Genomic DNA, 22,305 nt, shown 5'->3' on the forward strand with positions numbered 1-22,305 from the left:
AGAACCTCCTTATGAACCCTATTGCTTTAAGTTAGTGATGCTTGAAATTTTTTAGTTGACCCTGATGATTAATAAATCACAACAGCAAAAAATACAGAATGGCCAAGCAGCTAGTTAGCATGTGAACAAGCAAGAATAGAGTTGATTGAAAGGAAATTATGATTCATCCTGGAATTCCTTGTGGAGTTCAGTATCTTGTCTTTTGATGTTCTTTCTTTCTTTATTTTTTTTAATAGAGGCGTGTTTTTTATTTATTTATTTTGTTTGTTTGTTTTGTTTATACATGCACTGGGTACAGTCAGAAGCGTGGGAGAGTGAGAGAATTCACCAGAGTCAGAGCGGGGAGCAGAGCAGGTAGAAGGACTGAAGTACACTGCTGAGGGGAGCAGCGGGCGGCAGGAGAGGTCTGTGCGCCATGTGGGATCCTCCTCTGGTGGCTGGGGAGCAGCCGGGGATCGAACCGGCGCTGCAGCCGCGGGCAGCTTCGCAACCCAGCGCTCAACCGCTGCGCCACCTGGGAGGCCCTTTTGATGTTCTTTAACTGGATTACAACTGTGTAATTTTTTTTTTTTTACAGGTTCTTTTAACTTTGGTTTTTCCCCTTCTCTTTTTTTGGAAAGAAAAATTTTATTTCTCTAAAAATACGTTTGATTTATTTAATGAGCAGAATTCACACATTACTAATGCAATAAACATTACAAAAGAGAGAGGGAAAAACATAAAATAGTGTCTTAACTAAAGTGCTAAGTCACAAAATTTTTGCTTCCCTACCACAGCCAAGATGGAAACTTGAATCCATTACATAATTGTCAAATAGGAGGAAAGATACAAGTAATTCAAGGACTGGTGCAAATTCAAGGCCAGTACTATTTTCGTATTTTCCCTTCCTTTTTTTTTTTTTTAAAGATTTATGCATATAACAGCTGGGGTACCGGCTAGAGATTAGGGGGGAGGGCGTTGAGAGGATTCACCAGAGACAGAGTGGGTAACAGAACAGGCAGATCCACTGAAATACACTGCTGTGGGGAGCAGCGGGCGAGACAGGAGAGGTCTACTGCACCATGTGGATAGCTCCCTGGCAGGCCAGGGATCGAACTCATCCTGCAGAGGCTGCAAATTGCTTCATAGTGTGGTGCTTAACCCCTTGAGCCACCAGGGAGGCCCTTCCCTTCCTTCTTAAAACCTAAATTTTATTTGTAGTCCTAAAAACCAATCTAGTGGATAATGATTTTTCTTTTCTTTTCTTTGTGTTGCCTAACAGTTCTTTGTATGGACCAACTAGGGACTGCTGGGAATTCCCATTAATGTCTGGAATTCTTTTATCAGGGCTTGCCATTAGCTTTCCTCGCATTCAGAAGGAAGATGCCAAGTTGACCGGGATGAGCGGGGAGAGATAAAATACGGTACTAGTCATCTCCATGGCAGCTCTCTTTTGAGATTTACTTCCTTGAACTGCCTCTCCCTTTTCCTCACGATCCTCAGTTTCCCCTTGGATTATAAAGGACGGCATCCTAAACTCATGTAATTACTAGTGCTGGTGTAGTCTCTAGTGCCAGGAGGGGTCTCAAATCTCAGTCTTAGAGGTCACCTGTCGGGTCTTACACGAGACCTGGCACACTAACGGGGGATCACAGCACTGCAGGATAGCCAGAGACCTGCTGTGCGCCGCCCGACTACGGGGAAACAATACAACATAACGTCACACCCAAAGCCCCCAGGGCACTCAGCGTCTACAAAGGGCGCATGCGCACACGTGGCCATGCAGGCCTTGTCCCGGGAGCGCTGCGGGAGTCTACACAGCGGAAAAGCCCGACCCCCTCAGCGCGGCGAGGCGCTCCCTGGAAAGGGATACGAGGACTACCCCCGCGACCAGGGACACGGAGAGCACCAGCAGCGTCTCCGACGCATTTCGGTCCTGAAGGCTAACTTCCGGTTCCGCTGCCGGTTCCGGTCCCCACCTTCCACTTCCGGTCGCTTGGGTTCCGCTGCGGCCGGTTTCTGCGTCCGCTGCCGCTGGTTCCGCGCTCCAGGTGAGGGGACCTGCGGCTCCCGGCGTGCTCGCCGCGGAGGCGCCGTTGGGCCGGGGGACCGCCGCTCATCGGTCCCCTTGGCGTGGCCTTCTCCGCGGCGGGCGAGGCGGGCTGGACGCGTCCGTCCCGACGTCCACATCTCCGGCCCCGGCCTGCGGGTCGCAGCGGCCACCGCCCTCCGGTCGGCTCTTGTGCCTGTGTCGGGGGCTCTCCACGTCCAAGTGGGTTCCGCGTCCCCGAACTTCCTTTCTCCCTCCTCTGGGGTTTGTCAGTCTCCCCCCTTACCTAACCCTCTTGTTGAGGGCACCCCAGCCCTCGGGTTTTAAAGAGGTCCCCCCTTTCCGCAGCTCCGGCCCCCGTGGATGCTGCGAGCGTGCCTGGCGAGCGGAGGTGACAGCCCTTCCCCGAGACCTTCCAAGTGCAGTGAAATGTTAACCCCCTTCCTTCAATCCCCAAGATACTTAACTTCTGCAGCTGTGACTTTCAAGTGTCCCCTTTGCTACTTTTCAGTTGTGCGTGGTCTTGCACGAGTACGTTTCACTTCTCTGGCAGTTTTGTAATCTGTAGAAGGAAGACAGTAGTTGTTAGTTTAGGCTCGTGAAGACTGAAGGAGGTAGTTCAGTGAAATGGTCCAGCATGTCTTCATGGCCACTCCAGCATCACCGCCGTTAGTGTTGCTCTTTGCAGTTTACAAAGTGGTGTCGGGTTATCAGTTTTACATCTTAACACTCGGCTTGTCAGTTAAATACTACTGGCCTCTTCTGGAGGTAGGGAATTGACTAGGCCCATCAACATAGTATATTTGGCAGAAGCAATCCAAACAACTATTTTTGACTCCAGCTTCACCATTAACATACTTTGTACTTCCTACTGTGGGTTTGGTTGCTAACACCTTTCCAAATCATTTGTCGGTTTATAAATCTGATAGGGTCCTGAAAGATAGAAAATATTTGAATTGTGTGAGAAAGTAAGTTACCTGTGAAAACCTGCAATTGTTCATGCGTTTGTATTGTGCTGCTCCACTGAATATGGAAGAAATGAGGCTTGGTAACTTTTAAAAACAGTTTTAAGGACTTGTGCTTTAAAAAAAATTTTATAGTGTTTTGTTATGCCCAGTCCTTTAGAGCAGTTGCCAATTTAGAATTCCCACTTGTGGCCTAGGCAATGCCTAATGTTTGTATACTGCTTTACTAAGCACATAGAATCCATGCCATCTGGCACAGATGGGGACAATTAAAGAGCCTAGAACAATGATTCTCAAACTTCAGCATGTCTGGGAGATTGGCTAGTGGAGGAGGGGAGACAAGGACTGTTAAAACACAGATTGCTGGGCCCCTGCTCTCCAGTCCTAGTGCTGTTGATTGGTCTAGGGACCACGCTTCGAGAACACTAGTGTAGGGGGCAATGACTTGTCCAAGGTGACTTGGAGGTCAGCTGATCTTACTCCAAATTCTGTTTTGCCCATTACAGCATATACTGTTATTAGTACTGACTGTATTTTTAGCACTTACAAACTTTAATCTTACATCACCTCTTAAAGAAATATAATATTGAAACTGTTTCAATTTGACTGAAAAGTCCATTTGGCTTTTTATTGAAGATTGTAACAGAGTAAATTAGCTCTCAAGTGGAATACATTGCCCTAAATTCACTTGCTTGCTTTAAATGTTTAGTAGGACAGGTTGTAAACAAATGAGATAAATATAGGTAAACTTATGGTGCTTTCTTCTACTATTGGACATGTTGAAGACACTCTTAAGTTTCCAAATTATTTTTGCATCCTGCTTCTAAAGTTATCTTTCTCGCTCTCGCTCTCTTTAGATTTATTTTATTTATTTATACATACAAGAACTGGGGTGTAGGCCAGAGGTTCCGGAGGGGTGTGTGTGAGAGAACGGATTCACCAGAGACAGAGTGGGGAGCAGAACAAGCAGATCAACTGAAATGCACCACTGAGAGGAGCAGCGGATGAGACAGGAGATGTCTACTGCACCTTGTGGGTTAGCTGCCTGGCCAGGGGTCAAACTCATGCCCCAGTGGCTGGCAATAGATTGATAGTGCTGAGACTTCAACCCCTGCACCACCAGGGAGGCCCCTTTTTCTCTTTCTTAGGTTACTTTTTCCTCTTGGTCTTACCTTTTCATTTGATCTTAATACATGAAGAGTGCATTCAAGAGTTTCATCTACTAAGTCACAGCTTTTGGAATTAGCAGTCCTTCAAAATTAGAAAATCCAGTTCTCTGACCTGGGGGGGAAGGAGCTGTGAACACAAGTAGAAAGCTTATGAGCAAAGAGACCTCCTTGCTACTACTGTTGGGAGTAGCCGCTGCTTTATAATCTTGCATATGTCTGTGCTTGATTTTCGGTGTCCTAACTCCTTTGTTGGTCCATTTCAGGAGACAGTTGTATAGGGTAGGAAAGGAGATTTAGTCGGAAGGCCAAGCTATGTGCCATAACAGATTACATAACCTCTCTAACTCCCATTTTCACTTGCAAAAGAGGGACAGGTCTTATCATACAGCCTTGTTAAACAAGATTATCTGCACAAAATGGTCCAATTTATTAAATATGGAACAAGTAATGGTCGTTTATCATTTATTTAGCCCAGTGTTTGGCACATATTCAGCTTTCAGTTTAAAAAAAATGTTATTAATCAATTCTTATTTAGTGCTTACTATGTGCCAGGAACATGTGACTTAGAAATATTAGTAAATTCAATCCTCATAAGATCCCTAATTAGTTGGAGTATTATCATCCTTATTTAAAGATGAGGAAACCTAGCCAGTAAGGTCCCAGTATTTTCCAAAGTTAAAATGCTAATAAGTGGAATGCTGGGATCTAAGCAGGTACTCTATGCTTCTCCAATGTTAATGACCGTGAGTGGCCCACTATGGAGGGATTTAGCTATAGCATTAATCCAATGAGACCAAGCCAGAGGAATAAGTAACTCATAGCAGCTTTTCAGTTGAACAGGGAGAATCTGCTAGAGTATTAAGAAGTAGTAACTTTAAGCCAAAAATTGGGAGGGTGGAGGAATTTTCACTTTCAGTTCTAATAGCTTGGCATTCTGGTAGCACTTTTGTAAGCAAAAAATCTGTTATTCTTCCATCAAGTTGTAAAATAGGATTCAGGCTATGTAGCTTATAAAACTTACAAGTTTGGATATATCTCCAGTATGTCTGTTTTAACTTATTTGTTTGTGTATGCCTTCCTCTCTAGGTATTTTTTCCCTGAAGGAAAGCTGCCTTATATGTTTCAAGGATGGCTCTGCCTATTATCGTAAAGTGGGGTGGGCAGGAATACTCAGTGACCACGCTTTCAGAAGATGACACTATACTGGATCTCAAACAGTTTCTCAAGACTCTTACGGGAGTGCTGCCTGAACGCCAGAAGTTGCTTGGACTCAAAGTGAAAGGTGAGTATCTCCCCACTTCAAATTTTTGCCATTTATAAATTTTTATACTGGCTATTATCTGTTTTTCTCTTTAGTAAGTCTTCACCCTTGGAGATTTCTTTGTAGGGAATTCCTAAAATTGCTTTATGGTGAAAGTTAGAATTTAAAGTCTGCTTAAAAATAACTACCACTATTAATTACTTTAGATTCCTCTGACAGTTGGTGTTTGCTTTAAACCTTTTGCATAGAAATCCCAGGTAAACTAGTGGCATTTATTTTCTGATAAATGCCTTCCAGCACAACCTTTCACCACAACTCTACTCCAATTACCTTTTCTTTTGCAAGTAATGATTTAAAAATGATAAGCAGTGTTCATATGAATCAACTTTAAAGATGATTTTCATGATGTTTGTGTTTGCTCTATCATTGAAGGATGAGTTTTAAGTAGCAGGAAATCTTAAGTTTTTTCTTAGGCACTCTATTTCCAAGTCTTTTCCAGGAAATAGCTATCTTCATCTTGAATAACAGAATAAAACATAACTTTATTTTGTTTAGTTAGTTGAATAAAGATTTTCCTCTAAGATGGAATTGGGGGAAAAAACAAACCTTGTGTTAGTTGTTACTTTTTAGTGCAATTAGACATAACTAATTCAGCAGTAACACTTTGTTAATTTAAGGGAAAAAAAAACTGCTGTGGAATCTGTACCCAACCTTTTCATGTTAGGGTTTTGTATAATGGGATAGTGAAACAGCATCTGAACTTTAGTGAGAAAACAGTCATTTGCTTGTATTGTAGGCAAACCTGCAGAAAATGATGTTAAGCTTGGAGCTCTCAAACTGAAACCAAATACTAAAATCATGATGATGGGAACTCGTGAGGAGAGCTTGGTAAATGTTTATTTTTGTTACCATTTGTCCCTTTGAAGATATGATTTCTCTTTCATTGTTGTATCATAGATTTTATTATGGTATAGCTATCACTTTAGCCATCAATGAAAATTAAAAGCTGTCTAGTGGATGTGGCATTAACTCAACAGAAAACAAATCCTGGAAAACTTGTTAGTATATAGTTAGCTGTAAGTAGAGCAGTAGTGCAAATCGTCACATTTAACACAGTCACCCAGTATAAAGAATTGTTAGATGTGGGACTTTTCCCACAGTGTGTGCTTGAAAGACTCTTGAGCTCAAGTTGTATCTCTCATTTAATATTTATGTTACGCATGTGTTTGCCAACTTCAAGACAAACCAGTAAAACAAAACTTTTTCATTTATTAGGAAGATGTCTTAGGTCCACCCCCTGACAATGATGATGTTGTCAACGACTTTGATATTGAAGATGAAGTGGTTGAAGTAGAAAACAGGTAAGTGCTTTTTACTGTCATAGGACATTGGTTGTAATGTGAGAAAAAGTGAATGTTTCATGATTTTATTTTTGTATTAGGGAAGAAAACCTATTGAAAATTTCTCGCAGAGTAAAAGAGTACAAAGTGGAAATTTTGAATCCTCCCAGGGAAGGGAAAAAGCTTTTGGTTCTAGATGTTGATTATACGTTATTTGGTAAGTCAGCTAAAATTGCACTTCATCTCTGTACCTGCAACTTTTTCCCCCCCTTTTGTTTGTTTATTCTTTCCTTGCAACTTAGGATTCACATGAATTATTTGAAAACTTTTCTTATTACAAAAGTAAATTGTTCATTGTAGACAATAAGAAGTCATCTGTCATCCTGAGACCCAAGATGATGACTCTTGACATGTAATATGTGTCTTCCAGGGTGTGTTTATATGTGTCCTTTTTGCTTTTACCTAATGGTACATTGGACATTCTCTCCATCATTAAATATTGTTATAGTTAAATATATGTGTTTTTTTATGAACTATTCTAGTTTATTATACATCATAATTCAACCAAGTCATTCTTTATTGATTGACATTTACATTTTTATGATGATTATTTTAAAATTATTTTTGATATTTTATCCCAGGTTTTCTCTTTTAATAATGTTCAGGGCTGATTCTTGAATTTAAAATTTCTCATGTTGACAAAAAAATTTTTTTATTCCTTTCCCTGATGTCAAGAACTGACTAAGTACTTTCACTAGATTATCAAGTGCTATTATTAGAATGAATTTCTTTATCTCTAATCCTAAGCTTTAAATACATGTGATGTTAATATATATTTATTTAAAATTTAATTACTAATTGGACCTGTTATTTTGGTGAAATGTGGCTATATCTGGAAGAATGGCTAAAAGTGAATATAACTGATCCTAGTTTGTTTCTCATAATCATAAAAATCTATGTTTAGAGATGAGATGAAAAATAAAATTAGGGTTTACTATATAAACCTGAATTCTGGGTATTCTTTGAAAACTGAGCAAAACTGATCATTTAAAATTGATCACAAGGATGTTAAATTTTGTGCTTTGAAAAACATCTCTGTCAGCGAAAGTTACTCAGTCTGAAGTAGTTTGTGTTTGTGTGGCATCCTACAAGTTTCATGGATACTACATCCTTAACTGAGATAATAAGCTGATTATCATATGTGACTGGTTTTCTTGTAGACCATAGGTCTTGTGCGGAGACTGGGGTAGAGTTAATGCGGCCATATCTTCATGAATTCCTGACTTCTGCCTATGAGGATTATGACATTGTTATTTGGTGTAAGCTATATTTTTGTTCAGATTTCTATGGAAATAGGTTATTCCTTATATATCTTACTTTAGAAAATATGACTTAAAATGACCTGTGTTTAAATATGATCAATTTTCATTTGTATTAGCAAATTCTGATGAAGCATGTTTGACTTCCTTGGATCACAATACAAATTTATATACATATTTGCCAAGTATCATTGAAATAGTTCCATTTGTAAGAGTAGATCATGGTGTCACGAACCCCATCTTGATTGGGAGTCTCTCACTGAGCTTTACTTAGACGACTCCTGCTTTCAATGTCGTTGCTCCGCTTTCTTTATAAAACTAGTTTCCAAATACTGGATAAAAATAAATATCACAATGATGTATAGTTCTTCAAAATAAAGAATATGAAGTTGTGCTTAGGAAAGCATTGTCATTCAAATTGTGGTCAGTGGGCCTTTCCAAGAACCTAAGTCTGTGGGAAGATAATGAATTTTGTCCAAAAAGTACATCTCACTGTCATGGAATACGCTGTTGAGTAGCAAGATTTTTTTTTTTTGGTAGCAAAATTTTCTTAAAAAGGAAAGTGGACTACTGATTTCTTTCCACAAATATTTCTTTCTTTGTGTATATTCTTTCCACAAATATTTGAAGTTGCCTTTTAGAAAGTCATAAGCAGGAAAGAGCTATCCTGATTGAGATTTGGATAAAGTCGCATCAGTTACAGATGCTTTATTAGTTAAACTAGGATTTTAATGAGAAACCATGGAGTTGTTATTAGAGTCTGTAAATTTCCTCAGTACTTTTCCTTATAATCAGATTATCTCTGCTCATCAGTGTCAGTGTGAGTTCACAGGGCCTCCCTCATGGTACAGGGGTTAAAGTCTCAGTGGATATTAAGCTAGCGCCATTCACTGCAGCATGAGTTTGATCCCCGGCCAGGGAGCTGACCCACATGGTGCAGCAGACCTCTTCTGTCTCACCCGCTGCCCCCCTGTCTCGCCTGCTGCTCCCCTCAGCAATGTATTTCAGTATATCCACCTGTCCTGCTTCCTACTGTGTCTCTGATGAATCCTTTTACCCCCTGTACCTCTGGCCTACACATCATTCTTGTATACATAAATAACTAAAAGTAAATCTTAAAAAAAAAAAAAACAAGTTCACAGCCATTAGATTAAATACATAATTTTCTAGTTTGTTAAGTTCCAGGGAAGAAAGCTTCCTGAGACACAAATTTTAGTTTAACAACTCTGACATCTAAGACGACATTTGAGAAAAAAATTTTCCTTTTAAATTTTGTTAATGTAGACTTAGAATTTAGAGAACTTTTAATAGTCATACATTTAAAATCATTTACTTTTTGTAAATTATGGAATTTTGTGATAGTGGCTTAAAAAAGGGCATTTCACTTGGGAAGAAAATAGACTAGGGTTTTAATTCTGGTTTTAATAGGTCAGTATATAACAGTTCGTTAATAATTAGAAACCCGTTTTCTTAATTAACTGTGAATCTGTTTGGTTTTCATCTAGAAATTGTAGATCCCAAGTAGACACTGAATATAAAAAAATGTTTTTCCCAATCTCGTGACTATTTTTGTAGATACATCTGTCTCTTCAATTTTAGTTTATCTAACCAATTGTGCATGTCTGATAATTCTTACGCTTCTCGTGCTTGTACTAAGATTTCTATATTGAGAACTCAGGTACCTCTTTTGCTATAAAACAGACACACTTTAAATGACTGAACTCCTTTTCCCTTTTTAAACATTTTACTTGATAATACCTATACGATTTAGTCCAGTAACCTGGGACCAGCAGAGCATATAAAACTGAGGATTGAATGTTAAGATTAGTGATTGGTGTCTGACAATGAGCAGATAGGTAGGTAACTTAGATATAGCCTTGTGAATTAAATTGTCTTAGATCTTATTAAAAGCTCTTAGATTTGGTGAGCACTAAGCTTGCTGAGCTGGTAAAATGCTAATTTTCATTACCTAGCTATTCTTCAACTTTAACTTTTTATACATACCATGAATCTGCTTAGATTGACACATACATCTGTGCATAATCTGGCAATTGGAACATAGGAGAAAATGAAGACCCAGGCACCCTAAATCTAAATTTGGAACTGATATGGAACAATGTCAGGCTTGTTTTTCAAGGGAATTTAGGGCTTGATATATACATTTCCTAGGTTACAAGTTTTTTAGAGCATTGGTTACCTGCATGTTTTTTAGATAAAAGTTGCTTAAATTTTGTCTTGAAGACACACTAAAATGAGTTTATATTTATAAATAATTTAAATTACTATAGATATGCCAAGGATAATTATTGATGATGCATTTAAACTTTTAGTCTTGCTTAGAAAACCTAAGTAACTTATTATGCAGAGATTTTTAAAGTGAAATTCAAGTTTTTCATGTATATTGTATTATCATTCCTCATGTTTTAGCTGCAACAAATATGAAGTGGATTGAAGCTAAAATGAAAGTAAGTGTTAGAAAACAATCCATTTAAGAATGTTTTGACACTGTATTTCTCTTTTTAGAAGTTTAGAACTGAATTAATTTCTTTCTTATTGGAGGGTATTCACTAGATAATCAAACACCATTATCAGGAGCAGATGTTTACAGTCTGTTTAATTGTGGATTGGATTGATTGTCTTTTTCAAGTAAAAACTCTCCCTTCTTTTCCTTCCCATTTTATAATAATGCTTTCATTTCTTCCTTTTGCTCTGGTATATAATACTTAAAGGAGTGATGATTTTCTGAAATCGCAAAATGAGAAGTAATCTGTTTCTGTTTATTATCCTTGGACTCCCATTTATTAACTGAGCTCAGTGAAATTAAAATACTTCCTAGTCATTGAGCAGTATGTGGTGGCCAGTGGGGTAGAAAATTGGCATTATAGGAAATTGTAGTTGGAATATTCAGAAAGTCTGGAATTTTTTTTTACAATGTTATGTTTTAACCACATGAATATTTATTTATAGGAGCTGGGAGTGAGCACAAATGCAAATTACAAGATTACCTTCATGTTGGACAGTGCTGCTATGATAACAGTGCACACTCCGAGGAGAGGATTGATAGATGTAAGAAGTTATTTTGCTTTTATTTAAAGACTTGTTCTTTTTGTTTTGTAATTTTTGTCTTTTCATTGATAGAATAAATTACAGAAAAAAATTGGATATAGAGCTAAGCAGATAGTAAAATATCAATTGAATTTTGACATAGGAAGATATATTTAAGGACAGTAGATTCTAAGTTTAATCCTAAGATTTTCGATCTTGAATAGAACTGTCCAGAAAGGTCATGGAAGATTTTCTCGTGATGATGGCAGCACAGTTCCTAATGGCAGAGTAGTTTACTAAATGTTACTAAGCAAGAGACTAGAAACAAACCAAAACATAGTCACCCTATCCTGCATGAAACGGATAAAACCGCACACCCTGGTGTGTGCACTAGAAAAGAGCAATGAGAGCCGTCAGAGAAAGGGTTTGAGCTAAAGATTAGGGTCCTTAACTTTGTTTACTTGCCATATTAGTGAGTTCTGTCTGCATGGCACTGTGTCAGACACTGTTGGGAATAAAGAGATGAAAAAACATGGTCCATGCTGTTTGGAAGCACTAAACTGGGGAGAACTTAGCATACTTGGAGAGTTTGGGCAGATAGTACTGAAATCATAGAAATGATAGAACTATTCAGTGCCCTGCGATTTGTCCAATAAAGGAAATACAGCATACCTTGGGAAAATATAATTTACTACCTACTAAAGTAGTACATTTTTAAAAATGTAAACACTATAGGGTTTGGGAAGTGTTAAACATGGCAGTGTTATACTCATGAAAAATGAGAAGAAAAAAATAAATCTTCAGTATCCAGCTATAGAGAAGTGGATATAAAACTTTTTCTTCATTCATATAATGGAAGGATGCTAATCATTTAACCCTTTGCACTCCGCTGTCCCCTCTCAGGGGACATCGGAATTCTAGCATATCACTCGGATGTCCCCTCTCAGGGGACTTTGCAATTTATTAGTGATTACGGGGAATTGAGGTTATTTCAACGCAACTTTTTGAGACATGCATGTTTCCCTGGAGTTTTATCTTGAAATGGCACAAGAAGTTAAATCAAAATATTGTAAAATGGTTCGGAGTGCAAAGGGTTAATAGAATAGGATATTTTTTCATGATAATATTTTTTTCTGATATATTAATAAAGTGAAAGAAGTATTTTAGAGATCAGTATTTGTAAACTTTAGAAAAGGTTCTTAACCTTCTGTGGTTCAGGGTTCCCCTTAACAAAAAATCTGTGAACTCTGTGAGGCTGTTGCCATTTACGAGAGCCTGGAGGTTAAGCATCAGAATATCTAGTTATCCTTGGTACTGACTGAATTATAGGTAATTTAAATTTTTCCTCTCTGCTTTTCTGTGTTTTCATATTTTTCCTTTAGTCAGCATTATTCTCTAATAAATAACAGCAAAATGACCCCACTTTCTTTGTTTTTAAACATCCTTTTTTATATTTTCATAATAAAGGATTTCTCTCTTCAGGTGTGGATGACCTCACTTTTAAGAGGCTGTAGGATTTCTAGTGCAGGGTGTCATAAAACTCTAGTCATATATCTCTAAGTATTTGGGGACTTTGTTTAGTACTAAATAAGTAGTAAAAACAAATTCAGGCAAATAGAATTACTTTAAATAATAAAATTAAAATATTTCAGTAATTTTCTTTGCCATAGCTGGAACACTAACAAGGAAAAAAAGGCCTTCTACCTACTAAAATAAAGAAAAAAGCAATTTATAACAGTAGCCTTTGTCACCACTTACTACAATTCAGTGTCATATAATTATTATTACCATGTACTTTCATATTAAGATTAATGAGACTCCTACCTTAAATAACCTACTTTTTCTTCCAAAAGTTAATTTATTTGGAAAAATTTTATGAATGTGCAAAATACAGTTTACATGATTCAAAAATAAAAATGAAGTGTATAATGAAAAATCTTCCTCCCATTCAGGCCCTCCAGGTCCTTATTTTTCCTACAGGCTATCACTGTTGTTTCTTGTGTGATCTTACAGATTTTATGCAAGTGTCCACAGATTTGAATTCCTATGGGATTATCTTTTTTTGATGGGCATTTTAATAACTCAAATAAAAGCAAGAATTTACAAATCATTGTGCTTTTGAAGTTAAACAGAAAAATGACCTAGAAGTCAGTGGACCTGTCACTGAATTAAAGACAAAAATCAGTTTTTCCTCTACAAAATATTTAAACTCTGTACCAAAAACCAGGTATATGGTCACTAAGATTGTCTGGTTTTAAAAACAGACCCATAAGCCCCTCGAAGCTTTGAGGAGCATGTGTCAGCCCAGGAAGTCATGTGACTGTCAACAGACATCTGGCGACTACTTTAGATTCTTGATTTCCATGTGAAAATGTAAAGACTTATTAACGATTTAGTTTGGTTAGACATAGCTCAGTTAACAATGCGAGATGCATTGAATTTCAATTCATTTCAGCTTGGGTGGGTTCACCCAGGCAGGCATTGCTCCTCATAGGAGCAGAGGAACACTTTGGCGTAGTTCTGCAGGGTATTTTGTAGTAGCTCTGCCTTTAGCAAAGGATGAATATTGATAAAATTTGAGTTAAATCTAAACTTTCATTCTAAGGTAAAGCCTCTTGGTGTTATATGGGGAAAGTTTTCGGAGTTTTACAGCAAAAAAAACACCATTATGTTTGATGACATAGGAAGAAATTTTCTAATGAATCCACAGAATGGACTAAAGGTAAGACATAGTTTTACTTGATATATGCTTGAATATGAAGTAGAACTGTAAGCATTGTGGAATTTCATAAAATTTTGGAAGCAGTATATTTTTGTGGTCACTGGCAAGAAAAGGTTAAGTATTTAGAAAAATTAATATAAATTGAACATACTTTGTTATACATTGAACGTACTCTGTTATGCATTGATAACCTCTTTGCTTAGCCAGCTCATCCAGAGGTTTTATTTCAATCAGCTCTGTGGAGTAACATGGGCTTGCTCATACTGTTTTGTAGTATCAAGAGTGAAAGCATCAGAGACATACTAGGGATACAAATCATGATTCTGATATTTTCATTAGCTGGAGAACCAGCAGCAAGGCACTCGTTTTTCTCCTTCTGAAACTAAAACTAATTTTTGAAAATTCGTACAAGGTAAGTGGAGATCTTAGAATTATAAAATGTCACAGCTAGAAGAAACCTCAGGCATCTGGTCTCCTCTCATAATTTTATAGAAACAATTCTGAGGGCTGGAAAGTTTATGACTTGCCCCAAAGCATGTATGTAAATGGTTAATGACAGAAAATATGTTAGAATCGAAGAGACTTGGTTTCTGAGCCAATGATGATCTTAGCATGAGGTCTCATGCAATCTTCATAGGTATGCTAGTGACATTTAATCATGGTGGTGGTGGAAAATATGTAAGAGAGAAACTTGAAACAAAATTTCAGGTGCCTGTGATTGTGTTTGTGTTGGTACAATGTGAAAATGGAAAGACAGCACAGTACCATGTTAGTAATGCTAATGGAGACTTCATCTTAAAGGGAAATGCTGATCCTGAGATAGTCAGCCCTGACCATTTCTACCAGCTGGATTTCTGGTAACTTGAAAAAATAAGAGAGAAAAACTTGAAAGAACGTTCATTTTTGAAACTTTCCTTCCAGACTATTGATGTGGTCATTAGTGGACAGTAGCAATAATTTTGGACAAAATGCCAATTTAGGCAGTCAGCGGCCACAAATGCAAGAGTTGCTTGTTGAGAACCGGAGGTCAATGGGTTCTTATGCCACCTGTTAAAATTGTTTCTTTTTGAGACTTTGGGAGAAATGCTTTTCTTGTGTAGGGTTTGCCAGTCATATGGTATAAAGTGTTCTTCAGTCCGAGGAAAGACTGTTGATTTAAACTTGCTTCTCTATGAGACTAATGGTTGTTTCCTGCACTGGCAAGGGGGTGAGATCATGATATGTAAGGAATGATTTTAGAGGAGAGTTTTTCCTAGAAAACATGCTCTCATCAGTGTCATGTTTTCCCAGCTCACCATTGGGCCCTACTATCTCTGCATGCAGAGAGGCAATATTATAAATTTCTAGTTCTTCATGTTACTTTAGAGCTGGATTTTTTTTTTAACTTGCATACTCAGTAGAATCATGGAAGGAATTCCTAAAAATACATTTGGCCCCACCCCCCAAAAATCTAATTCATGAGAGGTATTTTTAAGCATTCCAAGGTAATCAGCTTCATGTCTCCTTTTGAAAGCCTCTTTTAAGAAGGTAGTTATTAATTATGTGCCCACACTGACATAGAGGTGATTTTGAAGTTGAGAAATGTTCTTAAATATTATGTCTTTATCATCGGCCTTCAGAATGCTCTTGGTAGAAATCTCAAAAAAAGATTTCACAGAGATTTTAAAGATAAGCCTGCTTATTTTTAATAATTAATATCTAATATAAACTTGCTAATCTTAAGGTGTGAAATATAATATGAAAGGCTTTGTGAATTCTGATAATAGTACCAAAACTAAATTTGACTTTGGGTCATGGATAAGCCACTTGATACTATGAAAACCTCATTTTTAGGGGCCTCCCTGGTGGTGCAGGGGTTAAAGTCTCAGCAATATCAAGCTATTTACAGCCACTGCAGCATGAGTTCAATCCCCTGCCAGAGAGCTAACCCACATGGCACAGTACCTCTCCTGTCTCACCTGCTGCTCCCTCAGCAGTGTATTTCAGTTAGAATTGCCTGTTCCGCTCCCCACTCTGTCTCTGGTGAACCCTCTCACCCCCCACACCTATGCCTACATCCCAGTTCTTATATGCATAAATAAATAAAAATAAATCTTTTTTAAAAACCCTCATTTTTATTATCTATACACAGAAATGTTATAAGAGATTGCAGATAATGTAAAGAATTTTAAGTTCCTAAAATTGTTTCTTTGATATTAGACTGCAGTCATATGATGCTCTGCAGCATTTATGATGCTTGCCCTGCTAGTGGGCACTTATGTCCTTTTTTTTTTTAAAGATTTATTTATTTAGGCATACAAGAACTGGGGTAGCTGGGGTGTAGGCCAGATGTGCGGGGCGTGAGAGGATTTACCACAGAGTGGGGAACAGAACAGGCAAGTTGACTGAAATGTACTACTGAGGGGAGCAGCGGATGAGAAAGGAGAGGTCTGCTGTGTCTTGTGGCTCAGCTCCCTGGCTGGGTATCAAACTTGGCCTGCAGTGGCTGCCTTGCCCCTTCAGGGAGGCCTGCCCACTTATGTCCTTTTTGATAGGCGGAATAAGCAGGACTGTCCTAGAATAACAGATTTGTTCCCACTTAGTATGTTTTAACTTTTAGATTCAGAATCAGTGGAGTGTTTTAGTTTTGTTATTTAATAATAACTGTTAAACAGCACCTCCGGCACCACCTATTTGGCAGTGGGAGGGCCCAGAAGTGCTTGCATCAGCGCACGCTCTTACCAGTGTCCTTACCCTGCATGGGAGCCCAGCTGACCCAAAGCTGTGCATGTCCCTGACACCAGCCTGTTCTGATGTGAGCAGAACATCCCGGAAATATCTCTTCTGTCCATTTCAAGCTGGTGGTATATTTCTCAATGACAGAGAGTGTTTTAAAAAAATAATTAAACCCTCTCTTGATCTTTGTAGATATGGTCTGAATTCTTTTGGACTCACTGTTCTTCTCAGCAGGTGATGATTAAATGTCATCCATTTTTTAGTGCTATATGTAAAATTAATAACTAACTACAAGTTTTTATTTTCTCCAAATCACTATTAGTACTTTACTAAGTGTAATTTATTTTCTTCTTACAAATGTGTTTATAGAAGTTTGTATGATTTTTTAAAAATGTTTTATAATGGAAAAATCCATATGTAAAGAGAACCACATAGAATTGCATAATGAACCCTTATGTATGCATCATCTGGTTTAAATGACTTATTAATTGATTGATGATTATATTTGCTTTATACTCTAGCTACTTCCCTGTAGTATTTTGAAGCAAATTCCAGACGTTTCATCTAAAACTCACTAGTACATTTCAAAAGGCTATTTTGAGTTGTATAGAGATATTTGAGCTGATGTTTTTAAGAAAACAAAACTCTATTGGACTGTAACATGAAGAAAAGTACTTCAAAACATGGTTTAATCAATTATTATAAAACAACATGTGTAACTACCACCAATGTTAAGAGATAATATATCCCTTAATAATTGCAATTTTCCACTCTGCCTCACTATCCTTCCATGTAAGTGAATGCTTTTTATCATAAAATATATTAACTTTAAAAGTTTAGAAAACATGATTATTCTCTTTATGGAAAACTTTGTAGAATTAAATATATTTTATGGAAATGTTACATAGGCTTATGATAACATGTAGGAGAAAATAGTTTATATAAATTTATAAAGATCTCAGCTATATGAAAATCTCAGAAAAAATTGGAAATGAAAATCATCAATGTTCAAATTTATCTCACTCCCCTGTTAGACAAAGGTTTCATTTAGATAAGCTTTTCATGAATGAATTAATGTGAAAGAAATTAATTAGTAAAAGTACCTGGAATAATAGAAGGAGGGAAAGTCTAAGAAATTTTGCAAAGTAGAGTAGTGCAGGGAGAAAGCTGGTGTTGTGAGGATCACACTGGACTAGAATTCAGGTAAGCAGTGGGAACGCTCTCAACTTGTATACCATGACAGTCTGTTAAACTAAGATCATGTAGGGCCTCCCCGGTGGGTGGCACAGCGGGTTGAGCACTGCTCTGTGAAGCTGTCTGCAGCCTCTGCAGCGTGGGTTTGATTTCTGGCGAGCCAGGGAGAAACCCACATGGCGTGGCAGACCTCTCCTGTCTTGCCCGCTGCTTCCCTCAGCAGTGTCTTTGGTACATCTGCCTGTTCTGTTCCCTGCTCTGTCTGGTGAATTCTCTCACCCTCCGGTGCATCTGACCTGTACCCCTGTTCTTGTATAAATAAATAAATCTTTAAAAAAAAAAACAACAAAAAAACGAAGATCATGTACTTGGTAACATTTTAAGCTCATCAACTCTAGTGTAAATGGTACACTACAGTGTAGATTTTCCTTATTGAGTGTTAAATTATGTTTGTTTCCTAATAGATAAGGCCTTTTATGAAAGCGCACCTAAATCGAGATAAAGACAAAGAACTCTTAAAACTAACTCAGTACCTCAAGGAAATAGCAAAATTAGATGATTTTTTGGACCTAAATCACAAGTATTGGGAGAGGTAAGTGCTCATTGCTCGTTCATTTCCTCTTTACACTAATGAAGGGAAGAAATATTTGGTGACTCCATATCTATATAACTCTTAATTTTTACTTACATGGGTGAATTCTAAAAATATGTTCTAGTTCAGGAACATCTCCAAAAATATTTTTCCCTTTTGTCTTAACCTTCGGCTTACTCATAAACCCACATCTCTGAAGCTCTTTAAACCTTCTGCTAGAAAGGACTTGAGAGATGGGTACATGCTTGTGACACCGTGACACTATCTGTAACTTATTTTGTGACCTTAGATAGGTCAGTCTTTTATGAAACATGTGGGAATGTAATCCTTCTTCTCTTATTATAAAATAATGCTGGGATAAAATACACTAAAACATTTTCTGAATAATGTTAACAATTACAAGCAACTTGTGTATGTAGTAGAAAGATTAGAAAACTATTCCACTAGAAAAGCAATTACTCATGATTTTCCTTTTCAAAGGTACGATCTTGGTGTACAATCTTGCAATCTTTTTTCTAAGCACAAATGTATACACAAACTATGGTTAGGCAGCATGCAAATGAGATTTTTTTAAAGATTTATTTATGCATATAAGAACTGGGGTACAGGCCAGAGGTGCAGGGGGTAAGAGGATTCACCTGAGACAGAGCAGGGAACAGAACAGGCAGACTGACTGAAATACACAGCTGAAGGGAGCAGTGGGCGAGGCAGGAGAGGTCTGCCATGCCACATGGGTAGCTCCCTGGCCGGCCGGGGATTGAACTCGTGCTGCAGAGGCTGCGGATAGCTTCACAGTGCTGTGCTTAACCCCTTGTGCTGCCAGGTAGGCCCCACAAGTGAGATTTTGAGGCAGAGATATATCTCTGTAAAAGTCAACAGGATTATTAGCTACTGCAAGTAATCTTTTGGATTAGAGTTTTAAAGAGCTGATTCCATTGATATAGCAAGAAAAGGAACTTCATGTAGTAGTAACACTTTGACTTTTCAAATTTCATATTTTGCTTTGCAGCTTCTTATTAGAGTCCCATAAACCTGTTAAAAAGGTAAGGCAGACACTTTGGTCCCTTTCTCCCAATTGTAGATGATGTAACTAAGTCAGAGAGATAATAAAGGCCATGCTGCCTCCTAGTTACAGGGTACACCATCCAAACTTGCCCTGGTCTTGTGTTTTTAAGAACTCTTTCTCCATCTCCACTCCACTGAGTATAGTAACTCATAAATGTGAGAAATAGAGATATAAAAAAATCTGATTTAGTGGTAGACTGCTAAATAACATGAAGAAAAATTCTTTGTTTAGTAAATTAATATCTTTACAGTCCCGATCAGAGCCCGTCAGCATTTTTGTTCCGCTGTCTTCATGCAAGAAAAATAGGATGTCTGGATGGAGTTTGAGTTATATTTAGAAATGATGGGCCTCCCTGGTGGCTCATGGGGTTAAGACGCAACCTATGAAGCTGTCTGCAGCCACTGCAGCATGAATTCAATCCCCGGCCAGGGAGCTACCCACATGGCGCAGCAGACCTCTCTCCTATTTCGCCCCCTGATCCCCTCAGCGGTGTATTTCACTCAGTCCGCCTATTCTGCTCCCCACTCTGTCTCTGGTGAATCTTCTCACCCGCCCCCCACCTCTGGCCTATACCCCAGTTCTTGTATGCATACATAAATAAATCTTTAAAAAAATAGAAATGACAATAATAATTTATATATGCACTTTTACATTTGGAAGTAAGGCAGTTTGGTGGTTCAAGTACAGTCTGAGAGCCTTGTATCTGAGCCCTAGCGCTTTCCAGCAGCGTGAACTTGGGGATATTGCTTTACTACTCTGTCCTGAAAAGTAGGAATACATTCTAATAGAAGACTTTTCATAGAACTGTTGTAGGGACTAAATGAGTTAACATATGTGTGTAGAACAGTGCTTAGAAGGAAAATAACCAATAGATGTTAGGGATTGTTGACAGTTATTACTCATCTTGGAACTTTTTGCTATTAAACTGCTTTCCTGGGCCTCCCCTAGTGTCGTCGGCAGTTGAGCGCAGCGCTGTGAAGCTGTCCACAGCCTCTGCAGCTCCAGTTCTATCCCGGCTGGCCGGCGAGGGTCCCACATGGTGCGGCAGACCTCTCCTGTCTCGCCCACTGCTCCCCTCAGCAGTGTATTTCATTAGTCTGCCTGTTCTGCTCCCTGCTCTGTATCTGGTGAATCCTCTCACCCTCCTGCGCATCTGGCTTGGACCCCGGTTCTTGTATAAATAAATAAATAAATCTCAAAAAAAAAATTAAACTGCTTTCCTTTGGGAGAAAAGTTAGAATGTTACTGTTGTTACTGTGATTTTAGCATGATACAACTTAGACATCTTTGTTTTATTTTTTGCAGGTATCTTTCAAAGAAGCAAGGACAATAGGTACAGATTATTCTGGCAGTTATTGAAGATACTTGAGATCCAGGAACTCTTGCTTTTATGCTAGAAATCATTATGATAGTGCTGGACACTGAAGCATACACCAGACTGCTTATACTTGGTCTTCCAGTATTTTGTAAATTTAATTTTATATTTTTTGAAGATCATAGCAATATGCTAAAAAAAAATAAAAATCCTTTTCTCCCCTATATGAATATACTGTTACTCTTGAAAAATATTTTCTCCAGCATTGATTACTGAGCTTCCTCCCACACACACACACCAGTGAACAAAAGTGTATACTCAACAGTGTCATTTTGTAACTTTGGAAACAAGTTATATTGGTGTTTTTGTCTTGGTATGTTGTTTCTGACTAAATGTAAGACCAGACCCATTTTGAAACCACCATGTTTCCCTTAAAACCAAAAAGAAAAAAATGTAAGGAGGCTAGTTGGTTGTGTATAAAACCACCGAGAATTTTTTCCTTTGTCATAGACACAGTTTCTCTTCATACTCCGCTATTTACGCCTCTGATTTCTGAGCTGTCTGTTTGGTCTGTGTGTGTCAGTGTTCATTGAGTCAAACTGGAAAATGTCAGCTGTGATACAGTTATGTCATACTATGAGAAATAGAAACCACGAGACTGAAGAATGAAACTAAGGAACACCAGTGTGTCTTGTTTTGGGGTGACTCAGTAGAAGCACTTCTGCTAAACTATTGTCTTAAAGGCAATACATTAAAAAATGGGCGTGTCACTGATTCAGCCCTAAAAAGCATGAACATAAAGGTTCTTTTCTGTTACAGCTACATCTCCTCTCAGTGTAGACACTATGTTTCAGTGAAAATATCTAGCCATAGGATTAAAAAAAACTTACTTGCAACGCTTAAGCCTGCAGATACATAATGAACTCACAGTTCTGCATTGATGGTATTGATTTATACAGTTATTGTATTTGAAAGGAACCTGATCCTTTCAAATAAATATAGTGTATATTGTTCTTACGGGACTATGTCAGTGGTGTAAATAATAAATACCTTTTCTTAAAACATTGGTTATCTGCTCTTTATGATCCTAAATATTTTGCCTCTGTTGAATCACAAAACAAACATTAGGTTCAGGTAAAGGACTTCTTGAAAAAAGTTTAAATGTGTTTGGTTTTAAAAGTGTGTCTATCACTATTCATGCACTCAGAATTGGTTTCAGCCATGAATTAGATAAATTAATTGTAATTTTCAGAAAGATTAACTTTTTTGTGACAGATAAGGATATACAGTGAAGAAGAGTTTGAGAGCCTTTAAGATGCTTCAGTTAAAATGCATTTCTTAATTATGAGGCCAGATGTAAATTTTGAAAGATGGAATAAAATATAGTATTCATTTCACTAGCATACTTTCCACTGTAAAAGGTGATTTTTTATTCCATTGTTGGTGTAGAAAGAACTTAATCTTTTAAAGAAAAGGTAACACTTAAAACTATTATCTAACTACTTCAAAAAAGAACAGACATTTTCTAAATCAATATACCTGAAATACAAGCATCAGGAAGCAAAGTAGGAGT

General features: G+C 37.8%; 1 protein-coding gene across 4 annotated transcripts; it reads left to right on the plus strand.

Annotated features, from left to right (window-relative positions):
* Nucleotides 1-1,801: 1,801 nt before the first annotated feature.
* UBLCP1 (ubiquitin like domain containing CTD phosphatase 1) lies at nt 1,802-21,809 on the plus strand. Of its 4 annotated transcripts, none has more exons than XM_037499225.2 (11): nt 1,839-2,030; nt 5,250-5,445; nt 6,221-6,312; nt 6,700-6,785; nt 6,866-6,981; nt 7,985-8,083; nt 10,511-10,548; nt 11,051-11,149; nt 13,734-13,850; nt 18,224-18,351; nt 20,723-21,808. In XM_037499225.2, the coding sequence occupies exons 2-11, from the start codon at nt 5,292-5,294 to the stop codon at nt 20,748-20,750; spliced, it is 957 nt and encodes a 318-aa protein (XP_037355122.1). In that variant the 5' UTR covers nt 1,839-2,030; nt 5,250-5,291; the 3' UTR covers nt 20,751-21,808. The 4 variants fall into 4 exon arrangements, with proteins under 4 accessions (XP_054547058.1, XP_054547057.1, XP_037355122.1 ...); XM_037499226.2 differs by lacking the exon at nt 1,839-2,030 and adding an exon at nt 2,167-2,251; XM_054691083.1 differs by lacking the exons at nt 18,224-18,351; nt 20,723-21,808 and adding an exon at nt 17,087-17,379 and having other exon boundaries at nt 1,802-2,030.
* The last annotated feature ends 496 nt before the right edge of the window (nt 21,810-22,305 follow it).

Source organism: Talpa occidentalis, unplaced genomic scaffold, assembly GCF_014898055.3.
Source record: "Talpa occidentalis isolate TD23 unplaced genomic scaffold, MPIMG_talOcc4v2.1 talOcc4.9, whole genome shotgun sequence".
NCBI classification, from domain to species: Eukaryota; Metazoa; Chordata; class Mammalia; order Eulipotyphla; family Talpidae; genus Talpa; species Talpa occidentalis.

Coding starts and splice junctions, on each gene's coding strand:
- UBLCP1 (XM_037499225.2), top strand. CDS start 5,292: ATGGCTCTGCCTATTATCGTAAAGTGGGGTGGGCAGGAATACTCAGTG. Junction 6,313..6,699: donor GAACTCGTGAGGAGAGCTTG/GTAAATGTTTAT, acceptor TTCATTTATTAG/GAAGATGTCTTAGGTCCACC. Junction 6,786..6,865: donor GTGGTTGAAGTAGAAAACAG/GTAAGTGCTTTT, acceptor TTTTTGTATTAG/GGAAGAAAACCTATTGAAAA.